The following is a 22,290-nucleotide window of genomic DNA, read 5'->3' on the forward strand; positions in this document are numbered from 1 at the left end:
GGTCTGTCTGTTCAGGCTAAAGACAGATCCTGATGGGTTTGGAGGTACAAAAAGAGATTTAAATAGGAGCAACCAGTGTGTGAAACAGAAATAATTATTTCAGAGAGCAGCCACGGAGCCTTCTCATGTTCCTGCCAACATCATCTCTGATCAGCTTGGGTTTTATTGGTGGGATCTTAACTCCTTACACTGAGCATCCCTTCCAGCAAAGAAGTTGAGGTGGGGAGATGTTGCTGGAAGCTGGTAACACGTGACAAAGAAGTGTCACCTGTGCATAGTAAGTACAGTTCAAGATGTGGAGTGTATGTATAAAGTCAATGTATGTGATGGAACCGTTTTAAGGGGATGGAAAGCCTGGATGCTGATGGTGAATAGCAAAAGGACTGGCTGTTGATGGTAAGGGACAGATTTTGTCCACCCTTGGTTACTCTGGGAGACTTCCAGGTGTCTGTGTGCACATGGGGTAAGCAGGGCCAGAAATCCCCCTTTCCGTACAACCTCAAGCCTTCTGCTGGTAAGTTAAGTAACTTTGACATAGTGAAGCTTTTTGTGTTACTGAAATACTCAAAATTGTAGCAGGCCCCCAGGCCTTTGTTCCTCCATTGAGTACAATCCCCATAATCAGCTGTAATCAGATTTTTGTGTTTTATTCAGGCAAACGTTGGCTGACCCAGGCCATGGAAAATTCTTATGACCAAGTGTGCCCTCTTTAAAATGGGAACTCGGTGTCACACTGAACTTTCAGAGCTGATTTTGCTGAAGAAGCAACGTGCACATATGTGTGTGCTTGGAGTTTGTCTGCAGGCAGCAGCTCCACTGTTCTGCTGTGCCTGAGCAATCACACATGTCACACAACACCTATTCTTCCCCTTGGCTTTGCCAAACAGATATGGGTGCTTAACTTTCGTAATTCATGATAACCGCTGTTCCTTCAGAAACTGTTTGAAAAAGAGAGGTTCCATCTTCTCTTGGTGAATGCTAATTAGGATTTCACCTCTTTGTGTGTGTGTGTGATAGTGACAGTCAAACAGTGAACGAAGAAATCTCAATTTAAAGTGTTCCAGGAATTCTTTTCTGTGCTGAATGAAAACAATTTCATTGAAATATTTCTACTTTTAGGGCACAGGTAGAGAAAGTCTGGCTATTGATATGATATTTAAAAAATCTGAGTATTCTTTTTATAACATTTTCTAAGGCTTACAGCTTTGCAAATAAAACTGCAGTATGTGTCAAGCCTTCCCCCATGCAGTTTTACTCAGTTCAAATTGGGGCCTCAATATCTTCAAGCTGATACATCCTTTTATTGTCATCACATTGTATTTTCCCCACTGTATCTGTGTAGATTGTTTTCCATCCTGGTGCCATGTTCCTTTCCAGGTGTCTGATGTGAAAAGGGGAGGAATAATGCAGCATACACAATATGTGTTGTGGGAGTTGAATTTTTTTTATCCCAATGCAAGTTCCCAGCCACAGAAAAGAGATTGCAGACAGTGTTCTCTGTCTCTCTTCAGATGCAGCCAGAAGCAGCAGAATGGTTTTTGAGAATACTGAAACTAGAAGAGCTTGCAAAGCTCTACAGGCTTACAGTCACTAAAAGTGGTAGTAAAAGCTATTCTTCCTTAGGTAAATAGTTCTGTGTCAGTCAGTTTACCACCTTCCTTTGCTCAGAGCAGACTTGATAAATTTTGTGTCTTCTTTTTTTTTTTTTTTTTTTTGTTGGTTGGTTGTTTGTTTGTTTTTTTATATTTGGATATATTTTTACTTGGAGGGTGGAATAAAGTCTTTGCTTTTCTTTCTCCTGGAGTGTGGTCTAATGGCAGAAACAAAAGTCAGAAAATCCTGGTTCTGCACTCGACTTCCTTTCAGCTTCCCTTGTAACTGTGCAGAAAAGGCACATCTTTTCTGTCCCTCCCTAATTTGTGTGCACAAATCATCTTTCATCAACTTTCCTACATTTTACAGCCACGGTTACTTCTAAGCAGGATTTATATCTCCTGCTAAAGGCCAGATGGTAGCAGCTCTCTGCTCAGTGGTAATGGTGTAAAACTACAAAATGACACTTTGCTGCGTGGAAATAAAGTGCTAACGATTTCTCTGCACAAAAATTCTGCAGCCACACAGCTCCATTACTGATCCAGTCTTGCCAGAACTGCTGTGTGATAGAGAAAAATGATCCTTGTTTTATGTCTTTTTTACAGAGAAATTGTGCAGAAGGTGCAAGAAACACACTCTGTACTGATAGGAATTGTATGAGGGCAGATTTATGATAGCAAGGTGCTACATAACTGAAGAAAAAAACTTGCAAGTTATACTTTACAAACTTAAAAGAGTTTCCTTTTCTCCCTTTTTTTTTTTTTTTTTTTTTCCAATATGAATCATGTTAATAATGAGCTTAGTTATTCAAAATAACGAGTTTGGTCAAAGTGGAAACTGTTTGTAGATGGTGGTGTTGAGGTAGAGCAGGAGCAGTGAAGCAGAGAACATGAGAAAACTGGGACAGATGACTCTGGAGGGGAGATGACCGGTGATCATTGATCTACAGTTACTGGTTTTTAGAAAGTTTTGTTTGTTTGGGGAAGGTTTTTTGTTTGTTTTCTATTTGCTTTTCAAATCACACATCCAAGGAGTTATGTGTGATTAAATACACAGTGTCTGGATATAGAATTGCTGATCTATTTTTTCCCCTCTCTACATTACTGTAGAATTTATTCTGTAATTTATTTTCCGCTTCGACTTTGCATTATAGCTTTTTCTTTCATATCACATCTGTAAAATTGGTCCCAAAATGTAATGCTTGTGGAAGCAAGAATGTGAATTATCGTGGGGGAAGAGAGACATTTTATTTCCTACCCTTAAAAAATGCCAAGAAATCTGTGCAGTGTGTTTGTTGCTATTACTTTACTTGTTTATTGCTCCAGCATAACTGTGCTGTGACTTATTGTAGGAAGAGATAGGGTAGCACATAAGACATTTGAAATATTTATGAGGCTGAACAGCCAGAATGGCTCTGAGTTTGGTCAGAGGCAGACTGTATTTTTGCCTCTTGACTCTCTCAAGAGAGGCAAACCCCCATCACCATCCAGCATCACCAGTCTGATTGTGGCTGATTCTTCAAGACCAGGGCTGTACAAAAATCAAATACTTCAAAGGCAGAAGAAAAACACAGGTACTTGTTGTGCTGTTATTAAGGTGATGAAGCTGGCCTTGTGCCATCTTTATTTTCCTGATTCTTTTTTCTCTTCGACTGAACTCCTTTTTCTTTGCGCTGTTTCAGCAATGTGAGGTGATGTTGCAAAAGCTAATGTCTGGCTCTGCTTTAAACTTGGACTACATTTTCTCCAAAGCACTTATTTCCATTGGCTTTGAAGTTTGAGGGTTTCAGTGGTCCAAAACATCTTTGCCCATTAGCTGCATTGAAGTGAGCGAGTAAATTCACACCTCATTAGGTGCTGTACTGCTTGTCAGGCTGCAGGACAGACAAACACAAACCCTGAGTGTGTCAAAACAGAAAATAAACCTTCCTGCAGTGGAAAGGACTGAAGTCTTTGCCCTGCATTTGTCCGGGTTGGCTCCAGCTGAAGCTGCAGTGCTGAGCGCAGGGGTTTCACTTCCTCACATGGAGTTTTGGGGAAGGAAAGTGGCCGAGAAGGTGTTGGAGCTGTGGGGTGGTGGGTGAAACAGCGAGAAGTCGCTGTGTCCGTGCCCATCTGTCAAAGCTGGAGGGGCAAGGTGGAGTTAACAGATCGAGCTGAGATCAATGTTCTGGGAGAGCTCTTGTCTGTGCTCAGAAAGTGCGAGAGTTAAGGAGAGCTGGCTTAAGAAAGCACGAAGTGCATCAATAAAGCCTGGCTGAATATACTCAGTTCAAGAGATGTGCTCTTCACTGTGGTAGCTTTAATTTTCCTGAGTGCTGCTCCGTGGTTCTGCCCTTTCTCTTGGAAGCTCCTGTGGTGATGTGCTGGAGATGAGCACCCGTGTGTGCAGTGCTGGCCCTGCCGAGCCTGGCCTCCCCAGCCGAATGCTCCAGAAGAAAATATGTAAAAATTTTGCAGCCTTCAACTCTTGAGCCTTGTTTGTTTTAAAGATGAAAAGTGCATTTTGTGTAAAATACGCTGAAATATGTGGAAAATCTTATTTTGCAGAATCCGAGGAGTTTGTTGTGCCCACGCTTCCCTATTGTCCTCGTTGATGATTCTGCACATAGCTGGTTTTCCCCTCCCAGTGCTCTGTGTGAACTCTGCACAGCTAAAATTGATTCTCATTCCCTTGATGGTTAGTTTGCAGAGTGGATTTTATTCATTTGGCTTCTTTGACCTTAACTAGACAAATGTATTAAAATTCCTATTTGAAACAGAATAATTTACAGCAACTCACCGTAATTTCATTTACCGTAATACCCTTCTAAAAGCTTGAAATTAAAATTTTTCCTCCTGTTTATCCTCGCTCAGTACTAGATTCTGCGGCCCCTAGTCTGGTAGGAGGTGTGTGCCTTTCACTGTAAGGACACTGTTCCTCACTTGGCACAACAAGGTGTTACAGCAGGTTTGAGAGGCTTTGCCTTTTACTTTCAGTGGATGGCTCTCATCCCTTTGCCAGATTAACAGTATATTTTCCTCCGGAAACCAGTCTAGCTTCCCTTTTTATTCACCTTTCTGCTTCCAAGGAGAGCTGCCTTACACACCAGACACATTGGTATTTACAGATAAAAAGTTTTTGAATTAGAGTAAAATTGAATCTAGGGTGAGACAAACTGCTTAATCTTTTAAGCTGTATGCACTGTGGGATAGAGTGGCTCTGTCTGTTTATCCCTTTGCCTCATTTAATGGTACAAGACTGGAATCCAGCCTGAAAAACATCAAATCCACATAATGAAAAATCTGGCCAGCACCCAGGTGTCTTCTGTGGCTGAAGATGTTGCTTTACAACTACCCCCTGGCACAGCCCTTGAGCTGTGTAAAGAGGCCAGCAGACTAAAACACAACCAGGCATTTCACAATAGCATGGAAAAGGTGCAGGTTCTGTGTGTTTGAAGCTGAGATAAAATACCAACCATGTCAGCACAGAAAGAAGAGAGAAGGCAACACACTGACCAAGTTAGTGGCTGGCTTTTGTCTTAGTCTGCAGTTAAAAATTTGACTTTGAAGGAGTTGATATTTCGTGTCTGTGTGTCTTCATTGGGAATGTAAGGAAGGACAGGACAGTGTTGATTTTTAGCAGCTTAAACCTCAGCAATTCTGGGTGTATGGAGGACCTTGAGGAGTGTCCTGGCGGTCGTCAGTAACCAGAGTGGGTTCGGCCTGGTGTACTGAAAATAAAGTGAAGGACCACTGTTGGTGGGAGTGCCTGACTTGAGTGAAAGCTAGTTGTAACAAAAAAATATTTTATAGGAAGATTATTTTTAAAAACACCAATAGAAAAACCTGTCTGATGAAAGGTACAGTTTGTGTGTTTTCAGCATCAGCAGGAATTCAGCCATAATGTAGGTACTGTAGGTTTGCTTTTTTAACTGAAAGCCATGCTTAAAGCAGTCAGGATAAATTTGCTGTTACTTTCCAGTTTAGTTGATCTTGAATAGTTAAAATCCAGTTCCAATTGCTGCTAGGCATCTTACAAGCAAAGTCTGTCTAGGTCCTTAACTGGTGCTGCTCTTCGGGGATTTTTGGATCTTAGAAAAGCAATGTTTCATCACTTGTATTTACAAAGTATCAAGCTTGTATTTGAAAAACTTTTCAGTTTTTAAAAGCTGTAAGTTCTTTTTGGAATGTTTTTTGTGTGTTGTTTTTGTTGTTGTTGGTGGTTGTGGGTTTTTTGTTTGTTTGTGTTTTTTACGTTTCAAAATAGAAATAGTGGTCTTTCAGTTAGATGAGTTTTGTCTTTTTTTTTTTTTTTCATTTTTGTTTTTGATTTATTTTATACCATATCAAGCCCCTAATGTTAGCAGGAGGTTTTGCTTTGTCTGAAGTTTCCATGAGTAAAAATACTTTTATTCTTAGCCAATACTTGCTGCTGGATATAAGCCATGGGTGTTACTTAGAAGGCAATAATTTAAAAGACTTGGTCAGTTTTAACTTCCTAAAAATGATACAGATGTTTAGACTCTGGCTGGACAAAGGACTGTTGAGCTGGAAATGGAAATAATCTGCGTTGTTTTTGAGATTAGCTTCTGTAATCAGAAGTGGCAACTTCTGTTTCAGGAGGCAGCTTGGAAGCAGTGTAACAACTTAATCAAACAGATTGAGCTAGAAGAGGAAGAATCACTCTAATTTTGTAGTCTTTGGAGCAGTTATTTAGCTGCAAATACTGATTGAATAATTTGACTTCTTATGTCCATATATCCATCTAAATCAGCTCTTGAAATGTCACCAGCATGAAATGGGGCATCTCATGGGAAATGATCGGGGCAGTTTCCAGTTCCCTGGGAACCACATACAAAAAAATCTGTAAAACTCATAATTTTTCCAGTAACATGCCAGAAAATCATAGCTTTGATGTTGACAACCATCTCCATATCTACTGCTGCTGAATTTGCCACGTTGGCTCGCTCTCAATTTTTACATTTTGTCAGTCTCACTAAGCTTGGAGGAGGCGAGGTCAGTTCAGGCTCTGGGGTTTTGTTGTTTGCTTGGTGTGTAAATGTGTCACTTTGGTTGGGACTCAAGTTTCAGTGCAAGGTTCTTGTGTTTCTCTGTGGTGTTTTGAGGCTGTTCCTGCTTCAGAGATTTGCTAGTGCACTACTGCAGTTGGTAAAATGCTCTGGGTTTGTGCCCCTGGAGGGTGGCAGGAAGGTGTGTTGCTTCCACCAGTGCCCCCCAGCTGCTGAGGAGTGTTCCTCCCAAAAACTGAACTGAAAGCAGGTAAAAATAGCAATATTTCCAAAGTCTGCTCTCCTGGGCCAGGGAGAAAGGAGCTAGCACAGCATGCCATGGTTTCACTAGGCTCTTTCCACCCTCTCTGTTTTTTTTATTTCCTCCTTGTGATATTAATTTGCAAAAGCAAAAGGAGGCTGCTGACAGATGAGGAAGCTTTAACTGGGGAGCTCATTCTGCATGAGGCAGGAGTGCCTATGTCTCAGAATAAATATGGATTAATATAGGGCTCAGTAGAGTGATCAGCTGGAAAACTAAATGTGAGTTTGTATGACACCAACCCTTCCACGCTGCTCCTATGGCATGGACCAGGAATCTTTATCAGCTTACTGAATGCTTGTATTAGGCCACAATCTTCTGTGGGATTCTTTATATCTTCAAGCATTTATTCAAACTTTTCCACTTCACAAGTATCAGAGGCAGACTGCTGTGTGTCTTAGCACTCATTTGGCTTTTGTAGGTATCAGACAATTTTTTTTCCCCTCTAGCATTTATAACCATCGAAGTTCCATAATCTGGGTACCTGAGATGGTAATAGGAATTTTGTCTTCCAGACCAACTCTAGGAACTGCTACCATTCCACCCATGCTGCCCACTGAGTAGCTTTTGGTATGTTCACAATTTCTGTGCATCTTCAAACGGTAGCAGTTGCTTTGTGTAATCTAAAACATGCCTTAAATAATAAAAACAAACAAAACCCTGGTGCTGTTGGTTTGGAAGGGAGCTTTAAAAGAATCTCGAAAAGAAGGGGCCAGATTCTTCTGCTCCTGCTTTTGCAGAACTTTTTATGTAATCTTTTAGGTAATCTTGTTGTGGGATGTGTCCATCCCAAAGCAGAGGAGGAGGATGGAGGCATTAATGCACTGTAGCTTCTCAAACTTGCTTTATCCGAGTCCTAGTGTGGACATGAGGATTTCTGTGGAACAGGAGCATAAACCTGTGTTCATTTATCTGTGTGTAAATGTCAGACTTGCTCAGGCACTAAGAACAGCAAAGATCATCCTTCTCTTTAATTGCTCGTGGTAGGCTACGCAGAATTTCTCAAATATTTTAGATAAATTGGAGAAGGAAGTGTCTGTTGTGAATAGTTGGTGTTCCTGGAACTGTGGCTTTGGTGCAAGATACAATTTTCAGTTCTGCAGGAATGACAGAAAAATAATTTCTAATTTCTGGTTTTTGCAGACTGAAAACCAGTAAAGTTTTCTGTTTGAATGCTGTTTGACACAGAAATTATGCAAAAGAGAATAGGGTCTGATTAAAACTAACAAGGGTGTGCCAAAAAGTCTCTTGCATTTTTTTTTTTTTAGTACAATAAGTAGTTTATGTGGGCAGTTTTGATAGATTTGAACTATGTTTCAGGCAGCATTTGTCAGTCAAAGAGTTTCATTTTAGGTTTATTTTTTTTAATGCTTTCTATCATGAGACTGCACCTAACAGTTGTACTTAAGTGCTTCAAAATAGGAAGTGATAACACTCAACTGGGCATCCTCAGAAACACATGTACATTATTGTATAGAGATTATTTTTGGTCTGAAGTGCTTCAAAATAGGAAGGGATCACACTCAATGGGACATCCTCAGAAATGCACCTGCATCATTGTATAGAGTTTCTTTTTGGTCTGTAGGTAGAGGTGTGAGTAGGACTAAAACCAAAGGGAGGGTTGATGTTGCTCAGTGTCTGTCTTGAAATTTTCTGGGTGTTGTATAGTCAGTGAGGACAGGGGATGGAATTTGAATTCAAAACTCCTTGCTCAGTTTGCTAAAAGTGTTCCTGGATTTTTGTTACTGCTGTGTTTTATTGTTTTATGGCACAGTGACTCTGGAGAGGGGCAGGTGACAGTGGTGTCTGCTGAGGAGGGGCTGAATTTGGGTTCCAGAGCAGGGAGATGTTCAGGCACTTCACCTTCTCAGACCAGCTTTGAAATGCAGTTATGCCGGAGGTGAAATAGCTTTTTTTTTTTTTTTTTTTTTTTTTTTGGGCTGTGTTGTGTTTATTCACGTGGCAGCTGTCAGGCCCCAGCTCTGCAGGGAAGGGGATCAGCACAGCGAGTTCAGAGGGTTCACGGCAGGTCAGGCCCCAGCCCACTGTGCAGGCAGGTTTGTGTGGTTCCTCCTCCTGCTCTGCTCTGCTCAGGAGGAACAACCTACCGACTTGAAACAGAAGGGTTTTTTGTTTTTTTGGTTTAAAAAATAAATTGTTTTTTGGTTGTGGTTTGTGGTGGTTTTTTTTTTTATTTTATTTTTTTTAATTTTTTTTTTTATTTGTAGTGTAGACCAAATATTCTGGTGAAAGAGCATAAAAAGGAAAATTAGGCATCTGAAAAAGATCTGGCTCATGACAGCTCCTTCCTGTGAACTTCCCACTGTAAAGCCGCACTTTCCATTCAGGGTTTGTCTGTTACCCTGTGCTCCTCCCTGCCAGTCAGCCTGAACTGCGCTGAACCGACTGGGGAGGTGGGTTGTTGGAGCCCTGGGCACTGAGAATTCTGTGCTCACAGGCACTGACCCCCAGGCAAACACTGCATTGACCTGAGCCCGTGGAAAAGGCTCCAAAATTGAGTGACAGCACTGGGACTGTGGGTGTGGAGTTTGGATAGAAGTGTGGGATATCACAGGGTGGGAAACTCAGAGTTGAAGGGTTTAGAATATAGTAATAGATATAAAGCAAGGTGGAGGTTTTAGGGCAGAGGCTGAGTCCTCCTTTTTCACCTTCTTCTCCATGGCTCTGGGTGGTGTTTTGTAATTGGGTAGAAAAATCCACATTGTGGGCCAGGGGTGGTTGTTTCTTGGGTTGAAAGTAAAAATAATTTAGGTGTCATTTCATAATTGGACAGTTTATGCTTAAAAAGCCTTGTAGAGAGATAGAGACAGAGCCATTTTCTACCTTGTTAGCTAGATAAGAAACATTTGCTATTACAAGCAAGCTTTTCTGAAGCTCCTGGGTTTTTTAAGCATAGTTTTTTATAGGTTTTTATTTGTTATAGAGTGCTGGGTGGTGTTGGTGAGCTCTGGTGTTGGTAGGCTGTGTGGGGTAAAAGTGTGGACTGAGCATTGCTCTAGTAAATGTCTGGTTATGCAAGAGTGAGATGAGAAACCCATGTGGCCCTTTTTGTGCAGTGCTCAGCCCCTCCTGGTGACAGAGGGGCTAAATTGGACCAGGCAAAGAAAGCTTCCACATGGAGAGCAGCTGGATAGGACCTAAAATTCCAGGACTAGTTACTGTGTTACTGCCAAGAGGATGGTAAAGAACCCATTTTCTGAAGAATGGAGTCCATTTGTCTATTCTGCGACGTGAAATTCTGTTGCAAAAAGCTTTCAGACAAGATCGGTCTGCAATTCCAGCTCTTTGAAAAATGAAGTAAAATCTGCCCTCGTCGTTTTTCTCCTAAGTAATAGATGAACTTGGGTTTTGTTTAATTCAGTTCATCCTGCGACTTCATTTGTGTTTGGTTTGAGAAAAAGCAAGTGAGCAGCAGGACATACTGCACATTCCACTCTCAGCCTTGCAAATAGACGCTGTGCAGAGTCACTAGGTCTGACTGCACTCGTAAAATAGGTCAGAGTGGTTTGCTTTTTCCCTATTTTGTATAAACCAAGCAAAGCCAGACTAGAGCTTCTTTTGAAAAGCAAAGCATGATCTTGAGGTGTAGGTCTTGTAGAGGCCAGTCTGTTTAGCAGCAGATGTATTAAAAAAAATTCTAAAATTCACGGGGGGAATTCTGGTCTTTCAACAGGCTTGTGGAGTCTTGAAAAAATCTGTAGAGACCTCTGGTGGGAAGAAACGGAGGAATTTTCTGTGTTACAAAGTGAAGGTGCAGAGGTAGATGGATCTCAGCTTGCTTTCCCTGTTTTAATGATTTCTTTTTGGCAATTTGCCAGGCTTGCTAAAACTACTGAATGGTTTCAATGATGGAAGAACAAACTTGGTCTTATTTTAGGGGCTTGATGCGTACTCCGCAATAAGCTGTCTTGAGAGAATGCTCCGACAGTCTGACATAACTCTGTGGGATGGCACAAACCCTACCCAGGAGTCTTTAACTTCCACCATGGAAGTTTAGGTGAGGTGGGGAAGAAGACCCCAAACCCTTGCCTGAAGTGCACAACTTCATCTCATCATTATCTCAGATGGGTTTTACCTGCACTTGCTTTTTATTCGCCTTCATGTCTCTGGCGTTTGCAGTCGGTGCTGTACCTGCACTCAGCAGGAGGGCTCATTTGGCAAATGCATCAATGCATGACACCCTTCCTGCAGTGCCTCTGCACCTGTTGAAAGCATTGCCAGCATTTGACTGCACTTCCTGCAGTTGTAGGCAGCTGTGAAATTTCATTGATGGTGGCAAACAGCAAATTCTGAGAGGGAGAAAAAAAACCTCAGCACATGGCTCGTGGTCTGATGGGTTCCTTGCCTAATGGTAATACACAGCAATAGTGCAGCACCTAGTGCAGAAAACTGCACTGCAGAGGGTGCTTTTCAAAGTAATTAGCTGTAAAATGAGGAAAAAGAACCGTTCATCCCAAATTAATGGTGGGGTAGAACCAAGCCCATTTATTTTGAAGAGACCATTAGAGAGCTTCGCTGGCGTTTCAGCACTCGTGTGGAAAGCTGGGTGCTGGTGGGGCAGGAGGAAATTGTCCCTAATGGAAACTGTGCATGGCGTGCTGGGGTGCACAATGCAGAAGGGACAAAAGGTTATTATTAAAAAAAATAAAATCTTATCAGAAGTACTTTGACATTAGTCCTCAAGTAATTATTTTTATCCTTCAATAGGTGCATCTGCGTGCTATTGTGCTAACACTGCTGCTTCTCTTATTAATTATACTCTTTTCAGCTTGCTTCATGAGGGTAATCTAGCAGCCTGTACTAATTAATGCAGTTCAAATCAAACATAGTAAAAATAACAGCTCAACTGAAAAAGAAAGAAAAGGAGAGGGGAAGGCAAACCCCAACACTTAGGCAGTGAGATGCTAAAACAAACGTGCAAGGCTGATACAAAGTAGGTATCTTCCACATTTCAGGCATTTTGCGATTATTGAGTGCTGTGAAATGTGGTGGTACCTTGCTACTAAGAAATCCTCTAACCTGCATTCCCACCCTTCACTGAAAGGTCTTGCTGTTGGCTTCAGTGGTCTGAGTTAAAGTTAAGTGCATTTGCAATTCTTTTCAGCAACAGATTGTAAGCCCAGGTCTTCTACAGGTTTTTGTCATTGAACAGTAAGTTTAGTGGAGAAATATGTCCTGGGTAATGTTGTCAGCTTCTGCTACAAGGTTTACAAAACAAGAGTGCACAGGAGACTGATACCTTTCAGGTCCTTCTTTTACAAGTGATGTTTGGAGAGTTCTGTAATCAAAAATTTGTGCCAAATTTCCTAGAATGGTCAAACCAACCTGCAGGAGACCTTGAATCTTGCACAACCTCTTTTCAATCAGTAAAACTCGTAGTGAATGCAGTGCTGGTCAGATGAAGTTTTTTTCCAGTACACAGAATGTTTTTATTGCATTATTTAATAGTTGTGGATATGGCCACGCTTGATTCCAGTGTTTATTTTTTAATTGGTTGTTTCAGTGGGGAAATGGAAGGTACCAGAATCATGACTTCTATCTGACTGGAAAAGCAGGCTTGGTTTTGAATTGTAAGTGTTTTATAAATCTGTGTTTTGGATCCCAGTTTAATTGTTTAGTATGCAGGGCAGAGATTAATCTCGTTTTCTGAGCCACGAACTTTGAAATCAATCCTCCCTGCTTCTTTGCTAAGTTTCACTTATAAATAATAAAATAAGTTTGCTACTGTGAACTGCCTTTCTTCAGGAATAATTTTTTGTAAACCACACAATAATGAAGTAATACAAGTAAATACAAATACAGGTTTATGATAAGTTTTATAAAGTATGATCTTTTGGATCCAAGCTGGATTCTTCAAACCCTGCCACTGGATCTTCCCAGTGGCAGCACCTGATGTGCCAGTGCTGGTGGCTTCCTTTAGCTCCCCTTCCAGGGAAGTGCTGCTGCTTTGGTGGGAAATGCACAGCACCCCCAGGGCAATCGTGGCAGGTTCCCATAAGGTATTAAACACTCCTGCTGAAAGGTCAGTGGTGTTCAGTTGATAGACTGACACGTTTATTTTAGTGGGGAAATGGAGTGTCCAGTGTGCTATTCCTTGCTTAAGGCATACTGGCTTTGCTGAGTAAGGGACTGACTGAAAGCTTGTGGGCTTAGAGAAATGTCATTTGTGCAGCACAGGAAATTAATTTTTATTTTTTTAATTTTTTTTTATCGCTGACCATTAACATTTGTTCAGCTTGCATCATTGTGGATTTTGTATTTGGAATGATATCCAAGTTCAATAAGTAAACCTATAAAGGCTACTAAAACTGCTCTCCAGACTGATTCTTCAGAGGTGATTTTATTTGCTTTATTGACTGATGAGCAGCTGAGGTTTATGATGTTAAAGGAGGGGATAAGTCTGAGGTAGGAAATACTCCCTAATGCTTTCAATTAGCAAGGTGCATTATGTGATATTGGCCATTTCCTAGCACTGAGATATCATTAATAACCTTGAATGCAAATTTGCTGATTCAGACGTGAGCTGGGCTTTTTCTTCTAGAGGTACATTGGCATAAGAGAGCAATGAACAGATTATGGTAGGAAAGGTTACTCTTGGTTTTGTTAGTCAAACAGTCCTATGAAGATATTTTACAATTGTTGGATTTGTGACTTCTTTGAAGAAAATCCCTTAGAAGAAGAACTGCTATGCTTTTTGTTAGTTTTCAGTGAAGCATGTGATGTACAGAGTGGGGATACTCATCCAGTGGGATATTTTCTTCCCTTCTCATCCCATTCCATTTTGCTAAATTTTCTGTGATGACCTGCCTTGGTGTTTTTTTTAAAGTACCTCTGGATGTGAGTTTCTCTCATACTTGAAGCGGAAAGAGCAAAATGTGCTCAGTACTCAACAAAATAAATATACTGGTGAGATAAGTCAGGGGAACAAATCCTTCTCCTGCTCGTCCATCAGTGTGGCTTGGTCCTCTCAGTCTGAAAACTTTAATTGGTTTCTTCATGTTGGTGCATTTCTGTCTATTCCTGGCAGAGGGAGTTCTTCAGGGCTGGGAAATGTTGCTGGCGTGGGTTTGGATTGCTTTGCTTGGGGGTGTGTTGTTTTCCCCTGGTGGCACAAATGCACAGGCTGGTGCTGGTGTAAGCCAAAGGTGAGAACCCACCACCAAGTGAGCGAAGAGTGAAATCCAACAGGATGACCTCACTGCCAAGCAGGATTTAGCAGAAGCTGTGAGCAGAGTCACAATTTAAGTCAACTAAACAAGTCACAAGAGTGAATTTACAGTTCAAAATACAGCAGATTATTACCCTTTCAATTAAAAAAAAAAAAAAAAGCTTGTGTCCTTGTTGTCTTTGCAGGATCTGCCTTTAGGATCTGTCTTTTGGGAGAGCTTTAGTTCTGCTGGGGTTTAAATGTGAATCATGGACGAGGTATTGTTTTTATTGTAACGTGCAGAAATGATCAACAGCTCAATGGAAAAGTATGTATGAAAGGAAATATGACCAGCACTTCAGTGCCTAAAATGATTATTAAACCAGCTGGGGCTTAATTTGAAAAGTTAGTTATTAAGTAGGTAGTCTCCCTGTAATGAAATATCAGTGGGAACACTGCCTTTACTCAGAATATTTGTGTGAGGGAGATTTTGGGTGCATCTTTTAATCATGATCTGAATGTATTGTCACTTGACTTTTTCTGGGTTACACCCATTTTCCCCCCTATGATTTGTTTTACTGTTGGCTTTAGAAATGCAAGGATTCTTCCACTGGTGTCTCAAAAATCTGAGCAGCAGTTGATTTTTTTTTTCCCCCGGGCAGAGTTGCATATGCAGGTTTAGTACTTGAAAGTGGAGATGTGAACTCCACTGAAAATCGTTTGGGGGTGGATTTGCAGCTGGGCTTCATGATGGAATTGAGATCATGAGCCAGAAAACAAAGCTGGAATGGTGTCAGGAGTCTGCGCAGGAGGTCTGGAAGTGGCACCAGAAGCGTGGTCATCATGCAGTGGGAAGTCTGGAAGTTAAGTCAGTATCAAAAATCACTCAGAAACAACTGTAAAACTAATCAGGTCGATATAATAAAGTTAATTATTAACCAATAAATAACTCCTAAGAAATGTAAAGAGAAAATAATTTGCACTGGAAGGGTCGTTTGTTGAGGTTTCCATCTACATTCATTGCAAATACCAAAGAAACAATTGCTTGGAAAACCACACTGATTTTCGTCATATTTGTCCTTGGGAGTATAAGTTGAGGAAGTGCTGATTTACCTGTTGTTTTCTAAGGAGATTTTGAGGAGTAATGTAGGACTTGATTCTCCTGTTCTTGGAGTTACTCAAGTAGAAAAATAATCCTTTGTGTAAGAAAAAGTGAAATCACCTGCTTTCTTTGCTGCTTAGAAGTAACTTTTCAATGTATCTGCATAGAAATTCAAGCTGGGATTTGCATTAATGTTTATTTTGGGTGCTGGAATGTTTCCAAAGTGTCTTTATAGAGTCTGGATCCTGTTCTCTGCCCCATGGAAGAGTTTCTGCTCATGTGTGCTGCTGGCTCTGGGGAAATGTCCACAGGCAAGGAGAGCAGGAGGACAGTGATAACATTACTGTGTGGACTGGAGGACAACCTTCCTCTATAAATACACATGATTTTTCCTGTTAAATGACTGATGCTGAGAGTGGTTTTTAGATGAGCTATTTTTAAGGGAGCATGTTATCCACCGAGGATGTCATTACCTGTTGCAAGAGTTTTAATATCAGCTGTTTCCATATTGATCTTGTTGTATATTAAGCTGTTTCTTCCTTATCTTCAACAGGCAGCCAGATAAACTAGTGGTGGTTTGGACAAGAAGAAGCAGAAGAAAATCCTCTAAGGTTAGTTGATTCTTTAATAAGTCCCAACTTGAGTGACAAACAGGGTCAGTGGTTTGAAGGATTGATTTTTTTTGAATGTGGGGACAGCCAAATAAATAAATGAGAAGTATTTTAGTTGTTGACTTCTTAACTCGGTTTGTCCATAAAGTTCAGATTTAACTGCTGTTGATGTCAGTGCTAATTTATGGGAACTCAACTCTGATTTCAGCTTTGCTTGTTTGTTTAGCAGAACTGTATCACTGTCAGTTCAATTCAGTTATTAATTGCTAGACCTAATTAGAAAGGAGAATTGGTTTCTTTACAACAAGTTTATTAAAAAAAACTAATTAAAAAAAAAAGTAGTAAAGGATCTGACATCCCTGCAATAGGCAGATAAAGCCTGAATAAGAGGCTATTTCACAACCTGAAATCCTACAAATAAAAAAGAATAAAAGCGGGGTCTTTCAGTCCAGCAGTGTGTCTTTGAAGGGAATATTTACATTTTCCTTCTACAAACATTGTGGGCAAAACTGCGAATTTGTGTTTTCATGGCTAATAACTTGATAGCCTGATGCTGTCTTCCTCCCTTCCCAGGAGCATCTCCTCTTCTCCTCCTGGAGATGACTTGGTCTTACTTGCTCACTCCCTTTTCCCACACTGTGGCCTCTTAGACTGGTTGGATGTATGGGAGATGATCTTGTCAGAGAAGAAATTTTGGAAGTTATAATAATTCTTTGACATTTCAGTAAAAAATAAGACGGTCTAAGCTTCTTTTGCCTTTTTTTTTTCTGTGTGTTTGTTTAACACAAAATACTGTTTTAAAAACTCTGTAATAGTGGAGAGGAGGCATCTATGATAAAGTATCTTGAAATAATTGTGTTGAAGAACTTAAATATTTAGAAAATGTGATACACAGTTTTTTACCTTGCTCAGGAGAGACTTGGGGTTTATTTTTTACCAGTCCTCCTCTTTTTCTGACCTCTTTTTCTGATTGTCATGCATATTGTATTTTGTCTTTTAACTTGAGGTATAAGTTATTCTAAGCTGTTTTAGGTAAAGACTGGCTCCTGACTGCACAACTAAATGCTGTGCAGCCAAAACTCAGCAAATGACAGCATTTCCCTGAGGCAACAGCATTTTCTGGCCTTAGCTCAGTCTTTTGGGCTTGAAGTTTTTTTCCAGCTGGGCCATAAAGTTCCATGATGTGTCCTCATTTTTGGTCACCAGGCAGTAGAAGCAACTCTTGGATAAACTGGCAGATTTAAACCTGAGACTCAGAAAAGTTTTTGGCTGACTTAAGTCATGTTTAGTAAGATTCCACAAGTGTATTTTGAAAAAGGCTGAGTAGCCCTGAAACCTGGGCAGAGCATAGAGTTAATTTTAAAGCTTAGGTATGGCTTGAGCTGTTTGGGTCAAAAACTGTGGATCAATAAATGTTCTCGATCCCTTAGTCATCCTGCCAGTAAAATACTTTATTCAACATACTCCTTTCATCTAATTGCTTTATTGGAAGCAAGTCAAATGAATATTTCCTCTGATTTTATTTTTGGTGGACACTGGGTTCAGTGAGTACAAAGCATTAATAATTGTCTATGTTTTCCAGCTTCTTGAGAGGGAGGGAGGAAGGGAGGGATGAGGTTTTAGCTTACTGTAAAGATGTTGTGAAGGCTTTTTTGGAGGTTATGTTTTCTGAACTTTTCAGACCATTAGAGTTAATGAGGGATATCACCAGCAGAACCAGATTGTTCCCAAACTCACAAACATGGCCCTTTGGATGCTCTCCAGTAGCTCTTGAGTCTCTTTTGTGCTGGGAAAGTACAAGAGATGTGTTAAACAAAAATGTCGTGTAACAGGACGATGGAGCTATGGATGTGCACTGGGATGCCTGCTCTAACTGATATAATTTTAAAATGCCATTGAGCTGAAAGCTGAGTTCTTGATGTCCTTTGAAGGCCTTGTTTTGGTGGGTTTCCAGGATTTTGATCTGCCTCCTACCCCACATGCTCTTTTTCCAAATAAACTACAGTGGTCACTTTATTAAAAGAAATAATGAGAGGCATCATGTGCAGGAGTCTGAATATTTTTCTTCTTACTGTGGGAAACATAGAATAGGACCTGTGGATATGTTTAATTACAGTGAATTTCAAAGTGTTGCAAATGAAAAGCAAATACTCCTTTTGGAAGAGCATATAAATAGAAGTCTGATGGGTGGATGGGCACAAGACCATAAATATATCCAGCAGTTACTGACCTTAATGCAGATTTAAGTTACTTACAGTTCTATTTTGGGACCTGCTCTCCGTGGGCAAGTCTTAATTCGAAATGTATTTCCTGAGGTGTGTCAAGACGAGGTTGGCTCTGTGTGGTTGGGCATCTCCATTGTGTGTGCCAGGAGTTCACATAAAATGGGGATTTGCAGTTTTGCTGTGCTTGGCAGAATTACTGTGCAGTCCTAGCACCATAGTGAACTTTCAGGTTGGGGAGGGTGACAGCCACCTGTCTGCTGGTGCAAATGTCTGTTTGTAAAATCAGGTACACTCTTGAAGCTTTATTTAGATGTTGTTCAGCATCTGTGGTTTACAGAAGATGCAGCTTGTAGCCATGGTCTTGTTGAACTCTTCCTCAGTGCCTTGGCACACTGGAAAGTTTCCTGTCCAAGTTTTCAGGCCTTGGGTTTTTGGACCTGTTTTTTTTTGTTTATTATTATTATATTTTTTTTTTTAGTTGTGGAAGAATGTCTTTGTTCTAGTGTAGAGCAAGGGAAAAACGTGTTGAAAATATGTTTACCTTCATTTCACTGAGATGCTCTGAAATTGCCAGGCTTTGAACTAAGAAAGTTCAATTTGAAAATGGATGTTGCCATGATGTCAAGGAGGTGCTTTCTACTATTCCTGTGAACATGCAGAGGCTTATGGTTGAATTGTACACCTCTGAAGGATCAAATTTGCACTTCCTTCTGAGAGCCTGACAGCATTATTCTTCAAAGATTCTTTTTGTATCAAAGCTGAAAGAAGGTGCATTGCCTGTGATTTCAGCACTTCTCTTGCAGGTTTATCAAAAGCCATTTAAGCACAAAGGAGAAGGAGCAATGCTGAGAAGAGGGAAAGAACTTGAGCAGTGAGAAGAGCCAAGAGAGGCAAAGGGACAGGGAGTAAAAGGGATTCCTTTTACTCCACAGCAGCCTGGCCAGCGTTTTTCCAAGGTTCTGCCTTCAATAAAGCAGCGGCTGGGTCACCTGTTCAGCTGGTTTTTTGTTTGTCTTTTAGTTGGTTTGGGCTTTTTTTCCTCTTTTGGTTGGGTTTGGGTTTTTTTTTTGTTTGTTTGTTTCTAATCAGAAACCCTATAGATGATGTGAGAAACTGAGGAGTCAGGGAAGAATCTCTTTATCTGAGCATCATCTGCTGTGGATGGTGAATAAGGCAAGATTTGGTGAACAAAATAGCATGAACCATGTATTTAATACATGATGTGTTCATCATGGATGTCATGAATGTGTGTGTGTGCGAAATCAGGCTTGAAGGGGCAGCCCAGTGCTGGAGAACCTGCGGTGGAGATGAGTTTTGCTCATTCCCCAGGCTCAGCAGCCTCTCTGTAGCTCTCGAGCACTAACACACATATGCACAGTGGCAGTTGTAACACATGAATTGGAGACATTCACGGCAAGACCTGTGGGAATCCTTGGCTTCCTTGTCTGCTCTATAGGGGCACTGACAGCAATGTCTTGATCAAAGGCTGCCTGGAGTTTCTAGGGCTTTGAACTCCCTTCTCTGGCACGTGCTGGGTTTTTTTGGACTGCGTCCCAAGGCATGAGTGTGACTGGAACGTTGTTGTGGTGCCCAGCCTTTTTAACTGCTGGGCCGAGCCCAGGGATTTCGGGATGATGGTGGGGGGGGATGCAAGTCTGGAGTCTGGTCTTTAATTTGTCTCCTTTTGTGACACTGAACTGCAGTACAGAAGAACAAGAAGAAGCCATTCATAAGCTGCTGGTTTCCTCTGGTGTGAGGGGATTGGCAGCTTTTCCCAGTCGGTCCATTAACAGCCATGTACAGCTCTGGCTGGCCTGGGGGGTGAATGACTTGGGTGGGATGCATCACATGGAGCAAATCCTTGGTGTTCCCAAGTTCCAAAGCCACACTGCTGCTTTGGAGTAACCGGATAAAGGATCTGGCTGCTTCATGTCAGCTCTTCCTCTTGAGGTGTTTTGTTTTCATTTGGGTTTTTTGGTATTTAGTTTGGTTTTGTTTTGTTCTTTTTCTAAGTGTTCTGCCTGGGTAACACTTGGAGAGCAGGGATTATCCTTACAAGCTGAGCTGCCCTAAGCACTTCTAGAGCCAGTTGAGCTCCTGCTTCTTGTGCCCTGAACACACTGACAAGCAGCAGAGCTGCCCTGATCACAGGCAGCTGCCAAAATTTTTATAAGGAAAAAGAAAATCAGCAGTTTGCTGGCTCACAATAAAGCCACTTCTGTGGCTGCAGGTGAGGAATAATCGTAGGTCTGTTTCAGAAGAGTTTTGCTTTTAAAACCCAATATTGACAGCTTGGCAATAGGAACAGTTTTTTTATTCATAAATATAAACTGGTCCATAATTTGCAGTAGGCTCAAAATGTTATGGTCAGCTCTAGTATCTTAGAGAAAAGTAACATGAAATTATCCTGCCCAGCAGGATGAGGCAAGTTGGTAGTGAAGAGAGCAGAAAGGAGATGAAGCATCTGCAAGGGCAGGTTCCTGAAATGATGTATTATCGAGTCTGACATTCCAGTTCCAGCACAGCAGAACAGCAGCGGTGTTCACTTCACATTTGTGGATTGCAAAGCTGCCTGGATGGGAACTGTTCCTTTAAAGAGAAACATGAATCTCCAAACTGGATAGCCTGAAGTGCCCATGCAGGTCTGTAGGCTCATCTCCACAGCCTTTCTTTAGGAGATTTCCTCCTGTCCCAGGCATCAGCCTTGTGCCAGAGCAATGCCGTGGGTTGGACAGTGTCATTCACAGCCCTACTCTATTTATAGGATATTTCAGCAGCCCCTCCTGGAGCTCCTGTTTCCAGATTTAAAAGAGCTTTCATGCTGTGTTGTCTCTCATTTTCTACTGGCGGAAAAAAGGAAGAGTTGCCTTTTGCTTTGAAATGCAACAGAGCAGTTCTGTTTCCCTTTCCCAGACCGTGGCTCTCAGACCTGGAGACAAGTCGGGCGAGGGCAGGGCTATGGGTGAGGCACCTGCTGCTGGAAGTCAGTTCTGCTTAGCTGCCCTTGCCCTGGCTTCCAGGAGAATGGGAGATGGCTGGTGAGGACCAGCAGCAAATGAGGAAAAGGTGTGTCTAAAGGCACAACCAGCCGATGGAAGATGGGGTCAGAGGAGGGGATTAGGGTGGAAATGTGCTGTGCAGTGCCTCGCCTTGGCTGAGCCCTGACAGCAGGTCCTTGTCATCTGGAGTAGTGGCCTGATCCAGCTCCAAGTCAAGGCTTATAATTTGGGAGTTGAAAGGAGTTTTTGATATAGGCCAGATGTAACTTGAAGAAACTGCAGCCTAGAGGTGCCTGGCATGAGAAATGTTGCATTAGAATAGCACTCTGCATCTTAATTTTAAATTACTGTCATTTGCCTCTGTGTTTCTCCGGCTTTGCTTTCCCCTTTCCTTTTCTCCTTCCCAACAACCCAGACAGTCCTTTTGATGTTATCTTTTTCTGTCAAGCTGTTTGTGTGATACAGTGTTTATTTTTCAAAGCCAGAGGAGGACTTAATAACATTCATGATCACAGAACAGCTTTGCTTTAAAAGCTCATTAGTTAGAGCTTGTTTCCAATGCTGCTTTCAGTGACAGGAAAACATAGATATCCCTGTGTGTTTATTGTGCCTCGCTGACTTTCGTGGTGGGAAGAAATGCTGATGAAGGGCCTGAAGTGAAGTGTTGACTGCATCAGTGAATGCTCATTTTTTAGGATTTTTAAATAGACAGAACAAGTGCTCCTCAACGGAGCCGGCCTGGACCTTGGACAGCAAAAGTTTGATATAATTGTCAATATTGGCCAAATCCAATTGGCCCGGTTGGAGGGAAAACCCGGACAGGATTTTCCCCCGTGGTCCGGAATGGACTGACACGGTTGGAGCGAAAACCCGGTCCGGAGTTAGGAATGGAGTCAGCCAGTTGGAGGGAAAACCCGGACCAATTATTATTTTGTGCAAACTGGTACCTGCAAAGAGGATGGAGCGCTCCTATGGGGGAGAAGTCACTGATTTTACGAGATGCTAACAGAGGGTATGGCACATGAGCTTGTGTCTGGCTCTGGATCACTGCCTGGTGTCTGCTGAAGATCTCTGTGGGCAGACTGGGAGTGATGCAGGGGGCTCTGGGACAGGGACACACAAACTGCAGTGTTATGGTAGTAATGGTATTTACTGTGGTGTGTTTCGCTGCTCACAAAATACCCTTTTTCTTGTAAAATACTGAAGTTTTGTTAGTGTTATTCGGTGTTGTTTGCTCAGTTATTCAGAAAATACATCCAGGCCCTCTTTAGAATGATGAG

At 41.5% G+C, this 22,290-nt stretch overlaps 2 protein-coding genes across 10 annotated transcripts in view; both read left to right on the top strand.

Annotated features, from left to right (window-relative positions):
- Positions 1 to 22,290, top strand: part of MCM8 (minichromosome maintenance 8 homologous recombination repair factor) — a 341,212-nt gene that overhangs the window by 212,633 nt on the left and 106,289 nt on the right. The window lies entirely within an intron of this gene.
- EHBP1 (EH domain binding protein 1) overlaps positions 1 to 22,290 on the top strand; it is a 204,946-nt gene that overhangs the window by 13,137 nt on the left and 169,519 nt on the right. For all 9 annotated transcript variants that reach the window (XM_066316442.1, XM_066316436.1, XM_066316438.1 and 6 more), the window contains exon 3: positions 15,729 to 15,786. In XM_066316442.1, the coding sequence (XP_066172539.1) occupies positions 15,729 to 15,786 (58 nt within the window). The remainder of the gene's footprint in view (positions 1 to 15,728; positions 15,787 to 22,290) is intronic.

The sequence above is a fragment of the Sylvia atricapilla genome, chromosome 3 (genome assembly GCF_009819655.1).
Source record: "Sylvia atricapilla isolate bSylAtr1 chromosome 3, bSylAtr1.pri, whole genome shotgun sequence".
In the NCBI taxonomy this organism is placed as follows: domain Eukaryota; kingdom Metazoa; phylum Chordata; class Aves; order Passeriformes; family Sylviidae; genus Sylvia; species Sylvia atricapilla.